Source organism: Serinus canaria, chromosome 7 (genome assembly GCF_022539315.1).
Source record: "Serinus canaria isolate serCan28SL12 chromosome 7, serCan2020, whole genome shotgun sequence".
Lineage (NCBI taxonomy): Eukaryota > Metazoa > Chordata > Aves > Passeriformes > Fringillidae > Serinus > Serinus canaria.
The window spans coordinates 29,276,369-29,301,601 of record NC_066321.1 but is presented as its reverse complement, the minus strand read 5'-3'; the positions used below and the strand labels follow the sequence as shown (position 1 = coordinate 29,301,601).

Genomic DNA, 25,233 nt, shown 5'->3' with positions numbered 1-25,233 from the left:
GCTCTGAACACAGCTCTATATTTTCACTAGAAGAGAAGGAAAAGCAACAGAAAACAGCACTATATCTACTGTCTAATGCCTGGGACATTGCAGATGTTAAAGCAGCTCGTTGTTTCTGCATCTGGAACAAGTAGGTCACACACAGTTATTATACACACTGCTGAACATGAAGCAGCCAATACCCGTGTAATGTATGTGAGACTTCAAACCACCTTTTAGTACTTGATAGCAGCACAGCATCTTGTTTGCAAATGCTCTGCTTGAGAGCAACTGATGGAAGGGGGAAGGGGCCCAAAGCTGACTGACCTAATTGCTGCGTGGGTCCAGAAGCTGGCAAAATCATTAATTTCTTTAATGTTTTCTTTCTACGCAATAATAAAGATAAATATTGACTGCTGGGGCAGTATTGATTGCAGGGGTCGCTGCAGATGGCAGCTGCATGATTTGCACAGATAGCTCCCATGTACAGAGCCACTTATTTGCATGAGAATGTGCTTTCACCCTCCTCACGTGCTCCTGGCTGTTTGCTTGCCTTACAGGAGCATTTACCCAAACTAAATGCACCAGTGATTAGCAGTAAAATATCAAACCAGGCACTGAAAGAGCTCATCTCAGAAACACCTTTTGTGCATTGCCTGTCTGCTGTGGGTGAGTTTATTGTCCCAGCCACGTGGACAGAGGCACAGGGCGCAGGGACCTGCTGTAATTATGCTGCAGGGTCACTGCTTCACCTGGGAATGCCACCCAGGGGCACAGCATGCCTGGGACCAGCCCTCCTTCCTTCCCCACTGACCCACACGCTGAACAAGCCCAGCTCCTTCCTTCAGGCCTGCATGCCTCCCTCCAAGTCCCAGCCTGGGGTCATCAGTGACCCTCAGGAATGGCTTCAGTATCTCCTGAGCTGAACCTGTCCAGTGGGATCCTTGCCCACTTGCAAGGAATGGAAAAGGCTCCTCCAGTGTGGGCTTGTGAGGAGGGCAGAAAGTTCCCCAGCACAGTGCACAGTGCCTATTGCAGAGCATGATACTCCACTCCCAGGCAAGGAGAAGTCCTTGGGGTGAGTAGGAAGCAGCAGGGGCATTTAGGCACCTTTTTATCTCTGGTACCAACACTTGAGTGGCCCATTCCAAGGTTAGGGAGCTGCTGCCTCTCTCCTCCACCTGCAGCCTCCAGAGGGAGGAAGGGGCAGGCAGAGGAGCACTCTGGAGGAGGCCTCTGTAAGAGCTGAAATGAGGGATGTGGGGCTCCAGGGGCTCTCCAAAATGCAGTTTATTCCATCCACGAGGTTACAGCAGCCCAGGGCTGTGGGTGACAGAGCTGTGCCCACAGCTGTCAGCTCCAGCTGCAGGCAGGCCTGGAGACCCTTTGGCTTTGGTTACAGTGCATTATTTACTTTGCTGAGCATCTTCATACAGCAGAACCAATCTATACCTGAACTATTACCTATAGCCTATCATAACTGCTGTAATTACCATATTTATGTTACTGTTCTCCAATCACTCACAGTCAGTACATTACAGTTTAAGCTGGAAGTTGTTATTCAATTTTCTTGCAGTGGAAAATTCTGAGCCCTTTTTTCTACTTGCCACATCAGCAGGCTTGTTTGCCTGTGCTCTCTTCCTGCTTGGTAAAAACATCTTCTTGTTTGGGGTGGGTTTATCCTTTGCTCTGAGCCATAAAACCCTTCTAACTCACACACCCTTTGCCTCCTTGGTCATCCAGTCAGACTGGCTCAGCAATTCTTTTCTTCTATACCAAAACTTGCTTCCAACTCTATTCCGTCATCAGACTCCACATTTAAAAATCTTTCTGCCAAGCATCCATATCTGTGAGACTTTCTTGTCAAACCTTCATCCTTCCCAACAGGCCTGGTCACCTCCTTGGACACTGCCAGGCTGCATTGGAAGCTCTCTCTGAGCACACTGCTGTGTGCCTGCCTTGCAGCTAGCATCCTGCATCTTACTGTGGGCACTGCTGCACCTCCACTCTGCTGCTGGCTGACCTGCTGCTATTGGAATGCAAAGGGAAAGTTTGCATACTTAACCCCAATTCATCATTTTGATTTCGATTAACTCTGCAAGTCAGAGGTTTGCAGGCTTTAATCTCGTTTTAAGAAAATATTCCTGTCCTCTCTATTGTCAGCATTTTCCAACTGGAAACTCAACCAAAGGATCTTTCTTATTCTTTATCTCCTTCCACTCTGGACATATTGGTGGACCTCTGAAACAGCTGCCCAGTATTTAACCAAACCATGCAGGGAGTGCTGGTATTTCCTCTGGCTCACAAGAAGGAGATCAGTGCTGGTGCCCAGGTTTCTGAGGTGGCTCTGCACTGACACTAAGCCACCCCAGCAGAGAGCAGGCACTCCATTTGGTGAGCACTGTTGATGTACAGTGAGTGTTTCACAGATGCTTTTTGGAAGAGCTGAGCCATCCACCACAACGTTACGCCTCATTCTTCAATTCCTTTTAAGTAAATCTCTCAGGGTGTTCTGTTGAGTAGCCCTGTCTTACAAAATCAATTATTCCTTAGCCAGCTCAGAAATAAAAGCCAAAGCAAGCAACACCAAATGTCTGATTTACCAATAGATTGCAGCCCTGTGCTAAAGAGCGTGGCCACTGGCCTGCTTTAAATATTCATGAAGCCCACTGGTGCAAAATGCATTAAAGGTGGGAATAATGCCAGTAATGCACGATCCTCTTAGTGACAAGAAGCTTTCACATATTAAAGCAGCAAGATGTTAAAGACTTTCAAGTGAACAGTCTTTGTTTTTAACTTAGAGAAAGAGATTCACTAATGGAATGCCAAATTGCATTCACTCTCATGATACTTGACTGCAGAATGGGATAATAACACATGTGTGATTCTGCATGCCATGGAAAACCTGTTATTACAGAGGTTTCTCTCCTGCCTTTCCTCTGTACTTTCCAGAAAATGTTCACACAAATCTTACCCCTTCAAGAAATCTTCTGTGTGCCAAACCCCCATTAGAATCCCAGGAGTCTAGCCATTAACAGATTGGTTTTTCACAAATAAAAAGAAGTAAAAATAATGGGGACAGAGTACAATAGCACAATTTAGATGAGTGACAACTGGCAATGAATAACCAAAAAAAAAAAAAAAAAAAAAAAGAAAGAAAAAAGAAAAAAAAAAGAGTTAAACCAGAGAAATCGCTCTGCAAAATATAGGCTGTGACAATGCAGAAGAATGTCAATTGTCACTTTAAATCATCAGCAGCCCAACCACATCTGCTATCACACCTGTGCTCCCTTTTCTGATCTCCTCTGCCACCCTAGAAATAGTAGGCAAACAGCCAGCCTTGCCTCTCAGCTCTCTGAATTCTGGCTCTGCTACCAGCCTGCGTTCCTCTCACCTGGGGCAGATCAGGCACTGCCCCTGCCCCCTCAGACTGCTCCTGACTGACAGGGATTCCCTGCTGGTGCTGGCACTGACATCCTGTAATAGCAGGTCCCAGGACCACCAGGAACTGCTGGCCTGGCTTGGATTTTACAAACCTCACCAGTCAGGTGAGAGAGCTCAAGGAGCCCTGCTCACATCTGATACTTGAGCCGCAGAAAAATAGTGAACAAATAATAAATTGACATTTCTTGGCAAGGGGAGTGGGGCAACAAGTGCTTCTGATGCCAAACATGAAAATTCAGCTAACATATATTGGAAAGAGGGATCTACAACCTCCATACACAGCCCACTTTTATTCTAGAAATAAAAATAATGAGAAGGATCATTGTTTGGGAAGATGCTTATCCAAGACTAATCAGAGAGGGCAAGGACAGTAAAACAGATCTCAGTTATGGCTTGTGAAGTTGCTTACTTCAAAGCAGACCTTTCACAGGCTTTAGATGGGGTTTGGGTTTTTGAATGGGAATTGGTTTTCCTGCCTCCTAACAGTTTGTCTGGGAGCATCTTCCCAGTGCCAGCCCTTCCCTGCTTCCTGCCCCAGAAGCACCTTCCCCTGCAGAAAGAGTGCCTCTCAATAAAGGCTGAGCACCCCAGCTCCTGCCATCATCCTGCTGCTCTGTAAAAGCCAACTTGTTTCAAAGGGGAGGAATCAGACTGTGCAGAAGCTGCAGTGGGAACACTGGGGTAAGTTGGATCAGGCAGTTTTAGCAAGCTATTTCTGGAAAAAAATAAACACTGCTGCTCAGCGCTTATGATTAATAATGTTATCTTGTAGCTAATTTTATTCCTTGCCCCTCTCTTCTCCTGCCTTCCAATTTGGAAGCACACTTAATTATGAAAACATGAGCACTAGACTGTGAATTTTGATATATTAATTTCACCGTGGTTTTGTTTCTACACTGCACCACCAAAGCTCTCAAGGACAAGCAGTCAAGGAGACAATGAAAATCATAACACCTGGGGTAATTTTCTTAAGCAAAGTCAACATTAGGCAATTTCTTACTCACAAATTTCATTACATTACTGAAACCTATAACCATGATGCACCTTGCTCCTGTTTTTCAACACCACAATTTCCTTTGGTGACTGAAGCCAGAGCAAGGACCCAGTGCTTTTTTTTAAGGACTAGAACCAGAGATTACTAAGAGGCTGGCAAGACAAAACCAAAAAGAGCACAGATGGACAACCATGACCATATTCCTGAGCTCTTCACTCAACAGGAGAACTGCTCCTAATTTGATGCCTGACCAAGGGGGTGCACAGATGCCTTGCCTGGCTGGGTCAGCTGCCCACACTGCCCAGCTATCATGTTCACCATTCATTTATTGTCTGCTCTCTGCTCCAGTCTGGTTCTCCACACCACAGCTCTGGCCTCAGTGCTTTTCTGACACCTCACTGCCCAGTTTGTGTAGCCATCCTCTAGCCACCACTAGCCCACAGCCTCAGAGGCACCATCCACACAGCAGCTCTGACATTTGCACGGTTGTTTTGCTGTCTCTCTAAATCTGTTTTAGTTAGAGAGAAACGTGAGGTGTGGCATTAGGGCAGTGTTAGAAATATAGCTCTGTGAATAGTGACCTTTTTGATCTATTGGCTGTTCCAAAATCACCATGAAATTATTAGCTCAGAGTTGGCTTAATGCAAGCTTGCATATATCCTAGGCAAAATGAAAAATAACAGTCTGAGTTGAGAGAATTATTTCCCTTCAGCTTTTGTAATTAAGGTTTAAAATAAAAAAAAAAATCTGAGTAATTTTGAAACTCCTTTTAAAAAATAAAAATTAAAACCATTTCCATTGAGAAAATGTCTAAATGTACACTCTCATTTTTTCAAGCATTTGAGGGCAAGGTTTTCAACTCCAACAAAATAGGAAAAAGCGAGACAGATTTCCCAGCCTTTCTCATGCCACACATGAATTAACATGATGATAATACTAATGACACTTTTTAACTGGAAAAGCTTTAGGTCAATTATTTTTCCCAATTCTATTTTTTACTGAAGTATGAAGCTATAAAACCCCAGATGGAACAACATAAGTTATAATGGCAACAAAATGGATAACTGTGTTTCTAAACTTGGTCTAAATCGTGCGTGTTCCAAAATTATAAACCAGAGTGTTTTATCCATTTTTTCAGAGTGATAACCACCTCAGTCACTTTGAGATGAATCTCTGTGTGCAGAAAACAGAGTATCTAACATTTGTAATGCCTTCCAAACCACAGCACCTTTAAATAATACAACATTCATTAAAAGAGGAGAGTAGAGCAAATTACTGTACCAAACATCCTCTGCATCTTCATCGCACTCCGCCCCAAACTGGCAAATGTCACAGGTCGATGTCTCTTTTTGATTGGTTTCACCTGAGCCTTCATTGACTGTTTGATGGAAAGCAGAAGAGTACACATTAGTAAAGACAGCCCTGTAGCAAAGCACTTCTCTCTCTCTCTAGAAAAATCTATTCACTGCATCAGCCCAATGTGCTGCTGACAAAGCTGAGGGCTGGCCAGCAGCGCTCCTGAGTGGGCCAACAACACACAGATTTCCATGCTGGCCTGTGACAAACTCCTCAATTACACAGTTCAAAGGAAAACCAGAGAAAAACCCTTCCTCTTCCCTCTCCCCTTAATCAATGACCCTTTCAAGCTGCAGCCCAGGAAGGTCTTGTCCACGCTGAGCCTTGCTGCTTTGTTCCCTGGGAGAATAATGGAGGGGCACTGATAGCATCACATGCTGCCTGTGTCCTTTGCCCATGAAGGCCTTGAGGTGGCCCCAAGGGGATGCTTTCCTCCAAAATGTTTTGAAATTACCTGCTGTGTGGTGCAATCTAGCCCACTCCAAAGGCAAAACACTTTTCTCTGCAGAAGCACAGCTATGAGCCCCAAGGACTAGTTATCTCTGGCAGGGAAGATTTAGTGCTGTCCAGAGGAGAGGACAATCTCCAGCAGAGGTTAAATTTGAGACCAGGGCAAAGTCAATGCTCATGTCTGCAATTGTGTAAGGTGTGTACCTGGCCCCTAAGCCAAAACCAAGAAGGGACTAAAGGGAAAACCACAATTTGGGTGTAAGAGGACTGCAAAAAAAAAAAAAAAAAAAAAAAAAAAAAAAAGATATTGATGGCTGAGTGCTGAAAGACAGAAAGAGACCACTGAGGAAGGTACCAAGAAGTAAGTTTGCTAAAAGATCCAAAAGAAACATTATCTATGTTTCTACTGAAGCGTTAAACACCCTTTGGTACCTTTTGAAAGATGCCACACTCGAGCAAGACACTGTACCTAGAGATATCCTTCTGCCAGCTGCAGAGTTATTAAACCAACACAGACTTTAACCAACAATCAGCTCTGCTCAGACTGATGTTGTTATCTGCACCACCAACCTCTGCAGTGTCACCTCTCCTGCATCTGCAGTCAGCACTGTGGTGGTGCAGCCCACCAAAGCTGGGCTGTGCTGGTAGCCCCAGTGACACCCACAGGACAAATCACCTGCCTGATGTACATCCAGGGTGTTACCACAGGCTCCTGGGTCAGGGGGCTCTGACTTTGAATAAGCTGCCTTTGTTATTCACTCAAAAAAGCCTGGGATTGTCATCCATCCTCAAAACTGTTTGAGGAGAAAGGGCTTCTGCCCCAAGAAGATTAAAGGTGACTCCAATGCCTGTTTTTCAACAAATTTGCTTCCCTATCCTGGACAAGTTACATAACCTATGCTTCCCACTATGTGATAACAGGAATAATATCATTTCCTCCCAACAGAGAACGTGGAAACAAGTATATTAAAATATGGTGATAAGCTTAGATACTATATTGATGGAAATCACAGCAATACCAAAGGTAGATCTTATCTAAAATGCTTTTTTCCTGAGCCTTAATATAGTCAAAGGAAGTGTTGGTATTTTTAGGTATGGACTGTGCTGCATTAATTTTCTATCAGTCATGCTTGAATTTAGACTATATTAAACTGAGAAAAAATCACCTATGAAAAGCATGCTGATTATCTGATTATCCCAAAAGGAAAAAAAAAAAAAAAAAAAGGTAGTTTTGCTCTATTTGTACAAATTTGCTCACCTTTATATCCATAAAATTAATGTACAAAAAAACAAAGGGGAAACCAGGAAAAACACACTCTGGATTTTTGTTCTACTGTGTTGTCAGGCTTTGCAGGGAAGGTCTGAGCTGTGGTTTTTCTGTTTCCTTGAATGACTGAGAAACTCTGGAGGCTCACACATTATAAAAGCCAAGGTGTGAGGGTGGACAAGGAGTCCAGGTGCCACACCCTCACACCATCAGCATCCCCACCTGCTGCCCCAGGTGTGACTCTGGCCCCACAGCATCACGGGGCTCACATGAGGTCCTCCCCAGCTCCCTGCAGCTGCACCCAGGCCTGCAATGTTTCATTTACATTTTAAACAAAGAAATCTCTCTTGCTGAGGAGATAACTCTGACAGCCAACCGTGGCAGGGGATTTCCAGTAGTTAAGATATTAGGCAGGACATGTAACAAGTGTCCTGGCACCTAAGGGCAGATGACTTTTTCCAACAGCCAAACATTCCTCACCTATCAGAAACACGACAATTGCTCCAGTCCAGGAGGGTGAGAATACATACTTTATGGAATGGAGCTTTAATTTCTTTATTTTGTAATTCTGCAAATCACTTCCCTTGCATTTCCTTTTAATTTAAAACATATGCCCTGCTCTCTTCCTCCCTGCAAGGCTTCCATTCATCACTGCCCAGCACGTGTCACTTGGCCAGGACCTCACACAGCTCCACATCACAGAGTAAGTGAAACAGCTACTTAAACCCCTAAAAAAGGCATCTGAAAGACTGAGCATGCTGAAGAGCAGTAACTGATTTGGAGAAGACCATCCACTCTGCAGCACACTGCAGTTCTGCATTTCTATTTGAAAATAATAGGTCACTCCTTCATATTTTTCTGGAGAAGCCCAGTGAGCAGCTTTCCACAGTCAATGTGCATGTTGCCATTAAATGTGCAAATGTGCAGCAGTCCTTACTAAAACAGAGAGCTGTTTATCTCCTGCTCATGCTCCTTCTGTTGTCAGTAATACAGACAACACGATTCTTTACATTTCTTACAGGTGTGTTTTCTCTCCCTACACAAACATACCCACTGGCATATGCACCCACACCCAGATTATTCTGACACACACAGGGCTTGTTTCCTCCGTGCTGTGCAGATAACTGCTTTGATAAATCAGACATCTTACAACGAGTTATTTTCCCAATATTTCCTGCTGCTTTCTAGCTCGAGGACTGGTGGATGCTTATTTTCTAAGGTGACTCTTTTTTCTTTTATTCCCCCCTCACTGCACTTGCTGATTTGCACTTCTTTCCTAACCCAACTGGAGAAAATTGTTAGCAAAAAATAATCTAGTTTCTGGATTCCTCTTCTAAATCAGAGAATAAGTCTCCTTCTCATGCATGTTAGGTAGTTTTCATATTAGCAACAATTGAGGTTTTAACACCAAGACCCTGCAGGAACATAGTAGGGCTCCAGGGAGGCTAATCACTGAAGGCCACCACTCATTACTCATTCTCACACAACTGAGAAATTTTAAGCAATATTATCAACTCAGAGTCCAAAGAAATGTGCTAACAAGGGTTAGAAGGTCACTAACATTACTTGAAAGTCACTTCAGAGACTAAGTCAATCTCCTAAGCAATATAAATTCTCAGCTGTGAAGGCACCACACACAATTTACAGAGTCAATGGACTGTGGGAACCACAACAGCTCCTGTTTTAATCATTTGGTCCTTCTCTGGCATTCTCACAGTGCCCTGATGAGATAGCTGTGATTTCAAGAATGTCTGTATTGTTTGCAGGTCCCACAAGAAAGAAACCATTTCTGAGGCATTTTACTCTGTCTCCCTAGCTGAAAAAAACCCAGATTGAAAGTATCATCAGTAGATTGGTTTGACCCTGTGCTTATTTCCTGTAACATCAGGAGAAAACTAAAAGCCCCAAAAATGCCCACTGCCACTGTAGCCACCTCTAATTTCTCTTTATATTCAATCTCTTTGCATCAAGTCTTCTGGAGGTACAGACCTACAAAATGGTTGTAGCTACAGCCCCAAAAAATCATGCTAGGACTTGACCCACACAGCTTCCCAGACTCAGGCTCTATTAGGAGCTGGATCAGTGGTTTAGAGGTTTTAAAACACAGATGTGAAAAACCAATCACTTGTTTTTAAAATGTTAAAGGTTTAATAGTAATAAAATAGTTATAAAAAATAGTAATATATTAGAGTAATGATAATTTGGACAATTTGAATTAAGACAATATGAGACAATACAAACAAAGAGTTATGGACAGTCCAGGTACCTTTTCTGGGCAGCACAAGCCCGAAAAAGGACACAGTTAACAGAGGATTAACCCTTAAAAACAACAGCCTGTTGCATATTCATACACCTCACACATGATGCATAAATTCCATTCAAACACAGGATTCTGTCTGGGCATCCTCAGCTTCTTCCTCTGAATCTTAACAGCGCCTTTTTCTGATAAGAGGGCAATAAATTCTTTTTCTCTGAAAGACTTAGGTGTACCGTGGCTGTTATCTTGCTGCAAGTCCTTTCTTTAAAAAAAAGTCTCTTAAATAGCATAGTTTCTATTTTAACATTTTTTTTATAACCTAAAACTATATTTAACACACTACTTAAGAGAATTAATGCAGCATCACTTCCTAACACAACACATCTAATATTCATTTTAATATTTTTGAAAAGCCAATCATAAAATAAGCATTTTTCACAACAGACATCAAAATCTCAGTGCTTGAGCTGCTGAATAACCCTTCCTCAATGTCTTCCCAAGGTGCTTGATGAGTGGCAAAGCCAGGGTGGGAATGAATTCCTTGCAATTTCCAGAAAAGCAGCAGCAGGGGGATGGCTAAGGGTATGCACAGCATCTGGCACACAAAGTGCCACAGGGGACATGCAGGGACCTTGCCCCACAGACCATACTGTGAGGAGTGAAGGGGTGTGGGAAGAATTGTCACTGACATGTTCTATGAGAAATCCTTTCCTTAGGATTTTCCCTCCTGGGAAGTTGAGAGGCCTCAGGAACAAACTGCAAACAATGATTCTCTGCTGCTGTGGGATGCACCAGGTGGGGCTGGGATTGGTCTCTGTGGTTGTTTCTCATTCATGGCCAATCCCAGCCCAGCTGTCCAGACTGTCTGGGTCACAGACAAACCTTTGTTATTCATTCCTTTTCTATTCTTAGCCAGCCTTCTGATGAAATCCTTTCTTCTGTTCTTTTAGTGTAGTTTTAATAGAATATAGATCATAAAATAATAAATCAGCCTTGTGAACATGGAGTCAAGATCCTCATCTCTTCCCTCATCCTGGGACCCCTGAGAACAGTGTCACAAAGAGCAGCTGGGGAGCCACAGGAGTGAGAGACAATCAGGTGGCAACGTTGGCTGGACACAAATCTCTGAACCTCTTTGCTAACAGGACTCTGAAGGTAATAGGGCAAACTCAAGAAAGCCTCAGCTCAGGCTTCACGCAGCTTTTTAGGACTATTACAACAATCCTTGTTCGATATATTTCAACTACACAGGAGAACACAACAAAGAAACAATATAAAACATGAATATACAAACTATGACTATAATGAATTATGAATTATGACTACTCTGATGCAGCCTTCCTTTGATCGATGTGATCAGACACGTGCTTATCACAACCCCTGATTCTGACTTGACTCCTCAGAGTGGGATATTGTTGAAAGAAAAACTTCAAAAAAAGGCTTGCTCTAGCTCGCCCTAACAGGATTCATGCTTGTTTTCAGCTAGAAAATCTAGGTAAAGACAAAGGTCCCGTGGAGATGAGAGCTGATGGCCATTTTTGTATTGCAGAATGAAAGACAATGTGCAAATCAAAACGTAGTGGAGGAGGATGATCTTCAGACCAGCTGAGGTGATCCTGCCACACGCTTCAGTCCTAACAGGAGTGCTCTGGGCAGGTGAGAAGGTGAGTAGATAAAGTGAGAAAGGTCTAAGCAAGGAGAGCAGAGAAGCCAGCAAGAATTTACTGAATGTGTGAGAACAAGCACTACCAGACAGCTAACAACACCTCACAAACTGCACCAGTAAAAGCCCAGATGCTGCAAGCGACTTCACTCTAATCAATAAGCCTTTTTTCCTGAAAGCATTAGCTCTGTCAAAACCAGCAAAGTGAGAAAAATGAAGGGTGCAAAGCAGGGGGTCAACTCGCCAGAGGCTCTGCCCTCCAAGTCTGGCAGAGGCTCAGAGCGGCATTATCGTCACAAGGAAAGGAAAATGGCCCACAGGATTGGTAATAAATTCCAACTCTGACGTGACTTGCCCTGCTTTACTCCTGCCAGCTGGCTCCATCTCAATAAATACAAATTTGCCCTCTCTCACACCCATAAACACTCTGGGGAAATCACTTATTGCAGGGGAAAACGGCGTCTGTGCCCCGCTCAGGACCCAGCGCAGGACTCCTCAATATTGAAATGAAATATTCTCCTTCACACCAACGTGCCTTTGATTCCTACAAAGGCAAGTTGTGGTTCCTACACAGCACCACAGGCAAGTCCTTGAAACCCCTCTCTGCTCTATGGGTGATTTAAACAGCAAGGGAGGCTGTGCCACACCTGAGCTGGCTGCCTGGGAAATCAGAGCCCCTTTCTCAGGGTTTACTCTGCCTCAGGTCCCATCCTAGGGTACCTCTGCCTTGCCATCCTCAGCCAAACGCTGGAAAAGGTTAATGGGATGGCTTTGGCAGGATGTAGATACCTAGCAGGGCTTTTGAGGAGGAAGGAGATGCACCCAGCCAGCTCAGATTGCTGATAAAATGTGCTCTTATCTTACTGCTAAAGACCATGTAGATAGAGCCTGGCACTGCTTTGATGCCAGTCAGACTCAATTTGCAGTGCTTTTCAGCTCTTGTATTTCTACTGTGATTCTCAGCTTATGGTCTTTTTTTCTTAACAATCATAACCAGTGGATTATCTGAATGCATAAGGAGCTCAGCTTCCATGTATATATTTGTTTTGAAAGGTATGCCTAAGCTTTGGAGCAGTGGAGAAAATGCTTGTGAGTACAACAAACACCAGAAACTCTCGCGTTTATTATTTTTAAAAACTACTTTTGCAGGGCTGATTCATGATTTTTTGGTTCCAATGCTGAGTTGCTGTCAGACAGGAAAGCAGCACTTCTGGAGCAGCTCACCTCGTGCACAGGGGTTCACCCCCACCTTGTGGATGAAGGCTGTGCTTCTGCCCTGGATATGGAGCCCTGTAGTGCAGGAAAACTGCCTGGGAGTGCCCTGAGTATGGGGAATAACTAGCACAAAAATTGTTTCACACTATCACTGAGCACTGCTGCTCTGTCTTTACCTCATGTCTTCCTTCCTGGCACGCCTTCTAACTCTCTTGGGTCTTCTTTCCTTTTCCCACCACCCCCAGTTTTCCAGCAGCATTTTCCCAAACACCTGGAGCAGCTCTGTCAGCCCAGCTGGCCCCTTGCTCTGGAAGCTCAGGAGCCTTCTCCAGCTGTCACCTGGCCTGGGGGCTCAAGGCAGCATTCCCACCCTGTAAACCTCCATGATTGTGGCTGAAAGTGGCTGGGATGGGAAAGAGGCTGGGATGGGAATGGTTTCCCAGGAACAGCGCTGCTCCTCTGCACCTGTGTGCCTGCAGCTCTCTCCTTTCAGCAGGTGCTCCTGCAGCACCCCTGTCTGAAGCCAGACCTCCACAGAGCTCTGCAGGGACACATCTGCATTTCTACAGCCGGGGCCAGGAGGGAATGGACTCGATTCTTGCTCTGAGTGTGTTTATTCTAAACAAACACCACTTGCTTGTTGCTGTCTCATGCATATTCCTGCAGCTCCCACAGTGCAAGTGATAAAAAATTAAAAGCAATTTGTCGAGGCCAGTTTCTCCCAGCAAAGAACTCAAATGGTGTCACAAAAGGAATGGCTCACTGAATAAAACCCTGCAGGAAGCTTTCTGAACGCTGACGTGAAGCAGCTGTGCTTATTGCACCACTGTGTGGTCCCCCTGCAAAATTTGATGTTTGCCTGGTGTCTGTGGGCTGCCAGCAGTGCAGCTTTAGGTGCCAGCACCTTTATGAAGGTGTACAATGACCAGCACTGACAGTGTTTGCAGCATGAGGAAGAGTAGGCTCGTTTAATTGTGCCAAGAGCTTCCCCTCATAAACAGCTTGGAGTAAAAAGCCAAAATAGCACATAGGGACTATTCATCTCTGCCTTGCATTAATTTAAAGAGAAGCCTCACTTCCTTGGAGGAGAGTTTTCAAGAAATAGATACATCATTTTTGGGAAAACATGCCTGCAATACTGCCAGAGCTTCGGTGGCATCAGTCCCTGCTTTTATGTCTTTCAATATGCACCACAGGATGAAGAGAATAACCAGGTGGACATGGCCACAGCTTGGAGGATGCAAAGCCACGGGTCACCAATCAAGGCAATTATTAAAGGGCCTGGAAGGAAATTACTGTAGCCCAAATTGCAAGGACCAGAAGATTTTTCAGGATCAAGGAGAAGTAAAAAAAGATGATGTCTGATTCCTCCCTCAGGTTGACTTGCCTGGCCACACAGGTGATTAACCTCAGCTCTGTGCCAAGGCAGGTAGGCAGCTGCAGCCCAGGAAAGTGCCCAATGTCTTAACGCTTCTCTTATTTGTCAGAAAATGGCCATCACAGCCTCCCCTGGAGGTGTGAGCTGCTTCTGGCTGGCTGGTCCTGTGTGCCAGAAATTCTGTACATGGGATGGATGGGCCCCACACATGCTGGAACAACACAAATTCCATGGAGAAATACGGCATGGGGTGCAGGCTCAGTTAGAGGAACACGAGGCAGCGCTGCCTTCCTCTGGAGAAGGTGTTACACTTGGACACAAACCACAGAAATCACCCATCTGTGCTTTCCCTGGCCTCTGCCAAGAATTCACCTCCCACCTGAGGTTCGGAGCATTTCCATTCATTCTAGGCAGAGAGAAAGAAGCCCTCGTCACCAAACTTACAGAAATTCAGTGAAAAAAAATAAAATATCCAAAGCCATGCTTTCACAAAGCCTAAAATAAGCAAGTCCCAAAGGGGTGATGTGACTTTCCAGGGCTTTCCACAGTGAAAGGGTGCTTTGGCCAGCTTCCTACCTGGTGGAAAGATTAACAGGAGTCTTAAATGAGTAGCCTTACAGCTACTCATCTTTCAAGAAACAGAATGAAAGGAACAAACATAAAACCTAAAAGAGCTGTCTGGCATCCACTTGGTGACTACTTCAGTTTTAAGATCTTTGTCACTTTGCTGTTGATTTCAGTCTGTGTATCCTTTTGAATATTAGTATGGCTAGCAAGATAGCAACATCATACATAAAAATGTTCTTTATTCCAGAACAGATGAAACTCCCAGTGGTAAAAGAAGATTTAGGTATCTCTGAAGATTTCTTATCACTGTGCAACATAACTCTCTAATGGTTCAGTGCCTTGGAGGGTCATCTGAGATCACTTATCACATAAATCAAATAGGTGGCAGGCTATAAGAATGGAAGCCTATAGCAATTTCATGTCTTTGCTTGCAGACATCAAATCTATCTTTTAGGCAGACTATAGAGGAGATAATATTCCACTCCATTTAAGCCAGTGAAGAAACTCAAATCTGGGTATTAACCAATTTTTGTGAAGCTGCTTCTGGTCTTGACTGCACCACAATTATCTTGGGAAATGACTGGTTTTAAATCCTAAAACATGGATGGCAGACACTGGTCCTGGTTTTAATTTAGACTAAAGCTGCTGTAAAATCACTCTGGCAATGGAAGGCAGTGCCAGAGCAAGTGAAAGTCCAATTTAGTTGATGCCCATTTACATAATCAGTGGTGTGTAAAGTGGATCCACTGTAAAAATGACTTGGATCTACCTCGGATGCAACAAGAAGAACAAAGTTTTCTTCTCCCTCTCCACTTTTCTTCCATGTATTACTCCTTTCTCTTGATTTCTGTGGTGTTAATTCAGATTACACACATGTAACAGAGAGCTGGAGCTGCCCTGGGGCTGGGGAGAATCAAGCTTGGGTGCCAAGCTCATTCCTAGTGGTGGGATCTGAGAAGGGGACAGTCCAGTGGTGTGCCAAAACTGACAGTCACAGCCCATGCCCAGCCAGGCTGTCACCTCATCACTGGGAGCCAGGAGAGATGGCTCCTTCCTCAGCATCAGCTCAGTGCATCCCCAACCCACCTTCACAGCTCCTGCCACTGAATTTGGTCCTTCTGCAGCAGCACTGCCTGGTCTGAGCCTCTGAACTGCACAGCCAGGGCTCATCCCTGAGTTTGCTCCTTCCCTGTGAGAACTCCCTCTAGAAACAGAAAGCCAAAAAGCATCTCAGAGCTAGTTGGTAAGACCTGTGAAGGTATTTCTGCCTTCCCAAGGCTGTAGGCAGGGAGCCCTTGGTTCTCTGCTGCAGCTCGGGGTGCACGGCGGTGCTGGCACCCAAAGAACTTGCCAGAAGCTGAGACGAGGGCAGCTGCAAAGCCTCCAAGTCTTGCTGGAGGAGATACAATATTTATGCAACATAGATCTTGTCTTTTATGTAACCCTGCTCTTCAACAAACAAACATGAAAACATATGGCATTCGTTAATTGCATGAAAATATTTGGTAGGAAGACAATCTTTCGGGACAAATGGGAAAAAAAAAAACCCAAGCAAGCCATTTTCCCCCTTTTATTCCCATTATTAGTGGGCAGGCTGAGGCAGTGCACGAGTACTGGCTTAAAGCACTCCTTGGTTTATGGTCTAGGCAGTGAAATAGTTGTGTCCAGCACAATACCCATGAGAAATACTGGCAGCACTGCTGATAACCTAGGCAGAAAGGCAAGGAGCTCCTTGCCTGAGTAGCACAGCCCCTCCTGCAAGGGTGGCCAGCATTTAAGAGCCTCCATGAACCAGGTCTGTGAATAAACAGGGGATCTAATTTTGTTCTGTCACACAGAATTTACATAACTGGGAGAAAAAGCCTCCCAGACCACCCCTAAAAGGACAAATAGGCTGAGTGTGACACTTCCAACTCAGCCTTGAGTTTGAAGCAGCAGAGAAGTGTGGATTTGAATCCTTTCACACCAGAACAATGCTGCCCTTCTGAGTATAATTTTACAGATGTGTTTATGATATAGGGGGAGCCACATGGCACAAAAGGTTTAAACATTTAATCTCACTTAGCTTCAATACACTGCATATACAGAAAATTGGAAGCCCAGCAGGGAAATGCCAGATTTCATTCCCACTTAGTCGTGATTAACCTTTGTGAACTCGCTCAGAGTTCTGTCACCTGTGAGGGCACTCAGGGCATGCAGGCTGCAAAAGCCCTGGCTTGCTGCTTTGGCCAGGGGAGCACAGCTGCCGAGCTGCTGAGCTTGAGCTCTGCTGCCCCAAATGGGGGCACTCCCCTGCCCCAACAGCAGTGCACCCTGCCCCTGCATCCCCCAAACATGGGAAGTGTAGGGAATGAATGACCTGGAAGGGACTCTCTCCTTTTCCTTCCTGCAGCTGAGCCTCCTTGGCTGAGCTGGGTCCAGTTGAGAGCAGCCTCAGCCCAGCAGACAGACACAAGGCAAACAGCTGATACACATCACACTTTGCAAATATGCTCTTTCTCATTAATACTGATTCCCACACACAAACACTTTAGCTATATTCACTGATTGCATTACCATTGCAGAAGTGTAATTAACAAATTAAAAGGGAGGATTGTGATTCAGTTTAATTTGGGGGAAATCTTTAAATAAATAAAATAAAAAAAGGAGTCTGATGAGTCTGATGTTTGAGGATCGTTACCCTCTGCTATTTGCTTTAATTCTTTGGACATGCTCTAAGAGAAATGCTTTCCTTGGAACAAACATGCCTGAGCAAGCTGCAGTGGTGGCTACAGGGTTACTTAAAGAAAAAAACAATGACAAAAACCCCACAGAAATTAAAGAAATCCTGAGAGATGCTAGATCCAGATACCAGACTGCAAATGAAGGTGGTAATAACGGAGAGAAGAAAGGGGGAAATGCCAGCTGCAAGGTGGTCAGACTGATCTGAGACTGACAGCTTATTCACCCAAATTTATGGAAAGCAACACAAAACATGAACGCTGCCTGCCCACAGGTATTTGTGGAAGAAGGGAAAGCAGAAAATCCCCCATACTTGCTGCCCTTCCAGATCTTTTCATGATAAAACAAGCCAGTTCCATGGAGTAAATCAATGCTCGTGAGAGCAGTCAAAACTCCTGAGCTAAAGTTAGACTGAATTTCTCTCTAAACACCAACTGAGCACTCCTGGAAGAACAGCTGCAAAATGATACATACTGCCCCTCACATTTCTGCCAAAAACACCTTTCAGGTGATCTAATATTATGAGAAACCATAATCATTAAGGATTGATCATGCTAATATAATTTTCTGGATGGCTTATTAACCTACTAAGACATGTTTTTCTCTACTTCCCTTCATTAGCAACAGCAATAATTAGGCAAGGACAGAGTAGCAAAATTGATCATATGCTACTGCCAAGGGGGACAGAGAATGTATCGTGGACATTCAGCATAATGCTCTCCAAACTTGAGGTGCATTAATTTTAGTTAGCACCATAGCTATTTTTCTGCCTTTGATGCAAGGAACCTGTTAATGTAGATATTGTATAACAGGGGCTTATTTCTCTCACGTGCCAGAACAGAATTTTCTTTTTCCTTTAAAGATCTTAGCACAAAATGAGATGAGACAGGAAAACAACCACTCTCTGTCACAGCATATGTCACAGACAGGATGGCCATGAGTAGCACTATACCACTTCAGAAGGCTTCAAGCATCTGCCCTTATGGTTCTCTAGCCCAGCCTTTTATCCCCTCCTGTTGATGCATGGCACCTGTGTGCCCTCTGTTCCCTGTGGTGGTTGCTCAGTGCCCCTGGGCACTCCATGGCTCATTGCTGTCAGTGCTGCTCACAGCTGTGCCCACTGGGGATGGGGCTGGGCCAGCCCCACTCCCAAACTGTGTGCCTACCCCTCTCAAGTTGTCCTCTCCTTATCTCAGTCTTCTCATGAAAGCAGAGCAGCAGCAGAGCCGTGGCTGGGAGGCAAAGGAGTGAGTTATACTGTCCCCTCCTGGGCAATAGCCCCCAGAGCTCCAGCAGACCTGCAGCACCAACTTTCCCCCACCATCCCACTGATGCAGCAAGCGCCTGTAAAACCCCAGAGAGACAAAGGCATCACAGCCATGGTAAACTTTAAAATGTTGCTCTAAAAATGTGAGCAACTGGCTTTCCCTGAGCTCTGCCCCATGTGAGCAAGAGGCAGCTTTCTGTAGATAAATTGCATTATAGGGAGCTGGAAAGAGTTGACATTACAAACTTGGCTCTCTGATGGTGTCCTGTACGAACAGGGAAGGGGAGGATCTGCCAAAGCGAGAGCCAGACTTAATACAAAAAGCATCAACCCAGCATATTGACCTTATTTAAGCTCAACAGCACAACACTAGAATACTTAATGCAAAAATGTAATAAATATTCTTTATTCTACATGCACATTAATGTTTTCTTTAAATATGCAATTCACTTGATATCTGCAATCCCCCCCTTCTTCAGATGCAAAATCCAAAATAATGATTATATCAGTCATTGCTTAATACATTCAACTGTGGCCCTGATTTTCATGCATGAATGGTCATTTACATATCATTACCCATCATGCCATCCACTCAGATTTTTCTTCCTAAACAGAGTAATACATTTAAAGTTATCACTTTAAAACAAAAATGCTTAAAAAAGGGACTTCCATTTCTCGTTATCTTATCTTTGCTCTTAGCAGCTAATAGAGTGGAATATTAAAATAGAAAATTCTCAGTGTGTGTGACAACTGTCACAGTGAGATCTTAGAGAAGAGGCAATTACCAAGGGATTTTTCTCAAATTTGGAAACACCGATAAATAGGAACCGAAAAGCTGAAGCAAACCGACCAGAAGCAAAACAGTAATTACAGTACATTCTTCTATTTCCCTAACACAGGTCCTTGTTAGGGGCAAAGCAAAATCCACGCTGGCAAAATCACTGCGGACATGAGGCGCAGTTAGAAGCTTTGCATGAATAAATTACAATTTTGCAATTAATACTGCCCATGCTCACGACAGAGGAAGGATTTCCACCCCCACCTCGCGACTTTTAAAGTAATTTTCTGCTATGTTTAATTAGGAAATTCCTCTACAGAAGGCAATGTGATAGGAGATTAATTCTCTGTTTTCTCACCCGCTGTGTCAGTAGACTCAAGTGGACACTACAAGCCCCAGTTAAATACGGCGAGGATGATCGAGCACGGGGCTCCTTTGGAGAGGCCGCGTCCGCAGACTGTGCAGCTCATCTCAACCCAACAGAAAGGAGTCAGGCAATGGTGTCTCTCCGTGCTGCAGCACCACCAGGAGCCATCCCAAGAGCTCCATGGTGTGAGGGCTCAGCATGCTGGCTGAGAGGGTTTGCTGTCATGGCTAATGGCACCGAGCAGCCCCGGCTGAGAAATGGCACTGCCGCAGCTGGCTTGGGTCTGCTGCTCCCCCTCGCCACCAACAACTATTCCTCCAGCAGGCCCACCCTGTTTTACATCTTTTATGCCAAGTATGAAACAGCAGTTAAACAATAAATAATGAAATATTCGATGGTGGGCAGCAGAGTAAAGTTTGGTTTGGCTTGGTTTTTTTTTTTTTTTTCTTTTTTTCTTTTTTTTTTTTTTGTTGTTTGAAGGGGAGAGACAAAGGGTGCAAACTGTATTTGTTTGTAATGAACGATGAAGGGAACGAGCTATTTACCCACAGGACATAAAACCCCATGAATGGGCTCTTGCTGCCAATGCTGATTAAATATCAGGTTAAGGCTTTTTTAAATTGAAATCCAAGGCAGAGTAAGAACAATTACTTAGAGGAAACTCAGACCTACGAGTTGCAGAAACATGCAAGATGTTACCCTTTGATGGAGAGGGAAAGCAATTTTCTCAAAAGTTTCACTAGTGGAGTGGTTGAACACCAAAACAGAGAAAGCATGAATGATTTAGAGGAGGAAACACGGACATGTAGCTGAGTAGAGACCGAGAGCTTTGCACATTGATTAACCAGGACCAGATTGTTATAATACAATAGAAATTGCCAGTACAAACCTCCTGGGGACAGGAAAGGTCAAAACAGGACAACTGGCAGAGAAAATATGAAATGCAGAAGAAATTTAGAAGCTTCAATTCCAGCTTCATTCTGAGCTTAAAAAAAAAATCAATATTTTGGCTAGTCTGATGCCTATTTATTCCCGCACATTTTGACACATTTATAAGGCATTCTTATCCCACTCTGCTTGATGCTGCTGTGGTTTCATGTAGAGAAACGCTCCAGCAGAGCATTTAAGAAGGAACAGCCACCTTTGCAGAGTCCAAGGGAGAGCTGCAAGGATGACAAGGTTTGGGAAACACAGTTCCATGATGAGCTTAGGGGAATGGAAATTTTTTACTTTGGAAAAAAGAGGACTGAAAGAGGACTACTTGTCTGATACAAAAAGGAATGTAAAAAAGGCTGCTATAAAAAGAAGGATAGTCCATTGTTCTCCACATCCATTATTCCCGAGACAAGAAATAATTGACATAATTTACAGCAGAGGAGATTTAGGTTAGATATTAGGAGATTTTGTCCCCTCAACCTCTAATAATTACTGTGGGCTGGAACAGGCTGCGCTGAGGTGAAGCTGGTGTGCTCAGAGGTGGCTCCAAGACTGCTCCATGCAAGGTCTGAGCGAGGGACAGTCTAACTGTAGCTGTTCCCATCAGATTGAGGAGGATGGATGAGGTGAGCAGCTGAAGCTACTTCCAGAGCTATGTGCCTGTGACTGCACCTTTCCAGCAAGCCAGGGAATGGCTGGGCTCCACACTGTGCACTACTCAAATCTTCACTTGCACAAATCCCCACTGAAATCATGGCACACTTTTTGGTAACATAATTAAAGCACCTTCGTGGCATTTGGGTGTGTGATGAATGCCCATGTATGGGGCCAGCATAAATTTCTGCATAATCTCTGAAAGTTTCTGACTCCTGCAAATACAGAGGATCTGGTCACACCCAAGACCTTGTGGTCAAGAATTCAGTTCATCTAATCCTGAAGAGGTAGGGGAGCCAACCACATCTTCCTCTCTCGGGAGGGAAGTTTATTCCCTTGGACACAGTGATTTGAATATATCTGTTCCACTTGACCAAGACTTTGTTCCGTTATAATAAAACACCTTTTAGAGAAGAGGCATAGTCCTCTTTAAAACCAAGACACTTCAAAAAAATTGCTAAATGGACTGCAAAATCTGTGTTAATACAGAAATACAGCTAATGCATTTCCCAGAGCAGTCAGTGATGAGTTTCTAGTGCTAGCACTCAGCTCGTCACCCTCACGCCAAAATGATGCTGCCTGTGGTGACTGCGCCCTGATGCGGAGATCAGGAGGTGACAGAAGCACTGAAGCTCCTAATGCCAGCTCCAAATCTGAGGACAGGAAAGCTGGGAACCCCAGGGAGCTCCATTTCCAACCAGGGCGTTGCCTGACACTGAATGTGTGTCAAGAGCCTGGGTGGGCTGTGCGAGAGCTCACAGGGGGCTCATGGGGGGGCTTTGCTCCCTGTGCCCTGGGGCTGCACTTTCTGCAGCACACCTGCCAGAGGCACAGCACAAAGTCTGTCCCCTCTGCTCCTGCTTCCAATTGCAAGGCAAGATGTATTCTATTACCATCACAAGCACTCCTCCCTGGCAGGGGACACCTGCTGATAACAGCTACTGAATGTCACTGCATGGCTGATAAGAACTATACCATCCCATTGGGAGATGCCCTGCCCAGAGGGAGGAGCCAAGCATTGCTACCCAGATATAATCTGGGGATTCTGACACCCCAACACAGCTTTTCTCCACTGGATTTCCCAGAGGAACAGCAGCTGCTTCCACTTCCAAGGATCTGCAGAGGAAGAATACACCCTTTTCTACAGGACCCCCCTGCTCCAACAGAACCACACCTGACACCTCAGGAGGGCTGCAGCCACTTTTCCAACTGGACTGCCACCAACACCCTGACCAACAGGGTGTCAGGTTGAGTTCTGACCCTGTCAGGGGTGTTCCAGTGTACTGCTTTGTTTATTTTATCCTTTTTCTTTTCTTCCCTATTAAAGAACTGTTATTTCCTGCTCCCATAATTTTGCCTGAGAGCCCCTTAATTTAAAATCCCTAGCAATCTGGAGGGGTGGGGAGGGTTTGCATTCTCCATTGCAGGGGAGGCTCCTGCCTTCTTTAGCAGGCACCTGTCTTTCCAAAGCAAGACAGCAGCCCTTCCACAGCCAAGGCAGCCTCTGGTGGCTCCTCAGCCTCAGGTGCCCACTCCACATAGCTGCTGGGGGCCACACAGGGTGTGCTTTTGTTCCCCTCCTTTCCCTTGGAGAGCAGTCAGGCCCAGGGCAGGATTTCAGCTCATTTGCACAGTGATAACACAGCCTTCCAGAAAGGAAATTCAAAAAAGTGGATTGGGTGCAGGCACATCCAACTGTCATCTCCAAAAAGCACACGGGTGCCCTGTGAATGCCTGGTCACTCCTGTAATTACCTGTTAAAGCTGAATGGGCAATTTTTAGCTAGAAATGTGTGAATATTTTAATGATGCACAAAACAATTAAGAATATTACATGCATGGTTCCTGAATCACCTTGAGATTTTCTCTCTGCTTAGTGCTGGGGAAATTCAACCTCTATAACCCTGCTGGAGCAAGAGGGCACAGCTAGAATCAGGAAACAGCGAGCAGAATAAATTGAAGCAAGGCAGGAACTTTTTAAAATGCAACTTTTCCTTCCACAAACTCTTAGATAATGATAGAAAAAATGTCCACAGTGAATTCTGATCTAAGAAAAAAAAAAAAAGGCTAGAACAATAAATGTGTCCCATGTGACAGCCAGGAAAAATGAAGGGTCTGATTCAGGTCCTGTTCTAATCAACAGGACTCTCTCCATTACCTCTGCTAACAATCCCACTAAACCCTTTATGTCTGCTTGAGTAGACAGAGCAGAGAGGTAAGAATAAAGGAAGCCCTGCCACAGAAATGGCAGCTAAGCATCAGGTAAGGCAGTCAGACTCTCCATGCACAGCCAAGCAATGTAAACACAGCTAAGCAGTGCAATTTGATGTGTACACACAGATAGGCAGAAAAAAAGGATCTGGCCCAGTGTGGTAGGGAAAAGTCTTCAGTGATCACATTTAAGTATTTGCTATAGAAGATGCAATGATGTTCTTGCTCAAGACACTGTGAAAATTTGGCTTCAGGAAAAGCCCTGGGGATAAATTCTACCTGGTATGTGCCTGCCTAAAATGCAGGAACTGCTGTGGCCCCAGGCACACAGCAGGGTGAAGGAGCAGGATGTGCCTCCTAGCTCATGGATGGGAGGTGAGCTTTCAGCTCCTCTCAGGTGGGTGCCCATCAGACTTCAGGGGAGCAGAGCTGCTTTCTAACATGTTGGGGCCAAGCCCTGTGTGTTGACTATGAAAATTTCTTAGGAAAAGCTGCTTAGCATATGGGAGATGTGGGTACATTTCTTTTCAAATCCTGTTCAGAGTGAAAGAAGCGTAAACATCACCTAACCCAACCATTGCTTTCAAGTACCTTATTTTCACACCGAGTTGCTATAAACTATCCCTGTAGAATTTTGTTGTAATTACATGCAGTAAAAGGAACAACCAGGTAATTACCTCAGACTCTGCAATAACATTTCTACATTAAAATGTAAGTGCAAGGTGCATAGCTTGTATCCATGTTTCAACCATAGGAAAAACAGAAAACTACTCATTTGAGGGGAAAGGCACACATTAAAAAGCCCTCTGGCAGCTACCAGCACTGTCCCAGTTCAGGCTGCTCACAACCCCCCTGGCAGCAGTGCATGGTTTTGAAAACAACCATGTGTGTTTCCAAGGGGTGTTTTATCCTCCTTGGGAGCCTGGCACCCTGAAGCATACACAGGAAAGCTTAAAAGAGTCCATTTATATGTGGAGAGAGGTAGTGGAGAAATCAGCTTTCTGACCCTGGTCCCTGAGCCTGCCACGGGCTGGATTAACAAGCTCCTTGCTCTGCTCTCAGGCAGCACTCAAAATCACTGGGGGCAAGGTGGTGTTGGATTAGCCACATTTCACCTCCACAGGCTTGTCTTCCACGTTGAAGAATTTTCTGTCTTTCATGAGCTTTTGCGCTTCATTTAAGCCCTAAATAAAGCACAAATAGCCTACAGGAGTAAACTTTACTCTCTACCTGTCAGAATAATTTCCTACCTGAATTAACTTGTGAATACACCTTAAAAAAAACCAGACACATTCTTCTCTGTAGCCTGATTATTTGCCTGCCTTATTTTCCAAATGCCTTCTTTAAGCTGCTTTCCCATTTTGGGTGCAAGTGGAATCATGTTAATGCACTGACAGAGCGAAGAGCAAACACAGGCTTGGATTTTATGTGGTGTGTGTGATCTGGTTTATACCCCAGGCACGACTCACCCCTTAACAGTAGCCACATGGGCTCTGCACCTGCCTACAGTCCTAGCACCTGAATGTTTTGAAGACATCCTGCTATGAGCTCTCCTCATGGGGGTTGAGAATGTTCTCATCCTTTTGCATCAGCAGCAAAAAGCTCCCCCAAAAAGTCTGGCCTGGCTGAGTGGGAGGAGGAAGATGGCTGAGTGGGAGGAAGGGATGCCCCATCACAAATCTCAGGGAGATACTTCAAAGAGCAAAAATGAAGGAAGAAAAAGAAAAATC

At 44.7% G+C, this 25,233-nt stretch overlaps 1 protein-coding gene across 1 annotated transcript in view; it reads right to left on the bottom strand.

The window, feature by feature from the left end:
- TMEFF2 (transmembrane protein with EGF like and two follistatin like domains 2) overlaps positions 1-25,233 on the bottom strand; it is a 130,891-nt gene that overhangs the window by 48,686 nt on the left and 56,972 nt on the right. Inside the window, exon 5 of the mRNA XM_030241541.2 lies at positions 5,699-5,795. Within this exon, the coding sequence (XP_030097401.1) occupies positions 5,699-5,795 (97 nt within the window). The remainder of the gene's footprint in view (positions 1-5,698; positions 5,796-25,233) is intronic.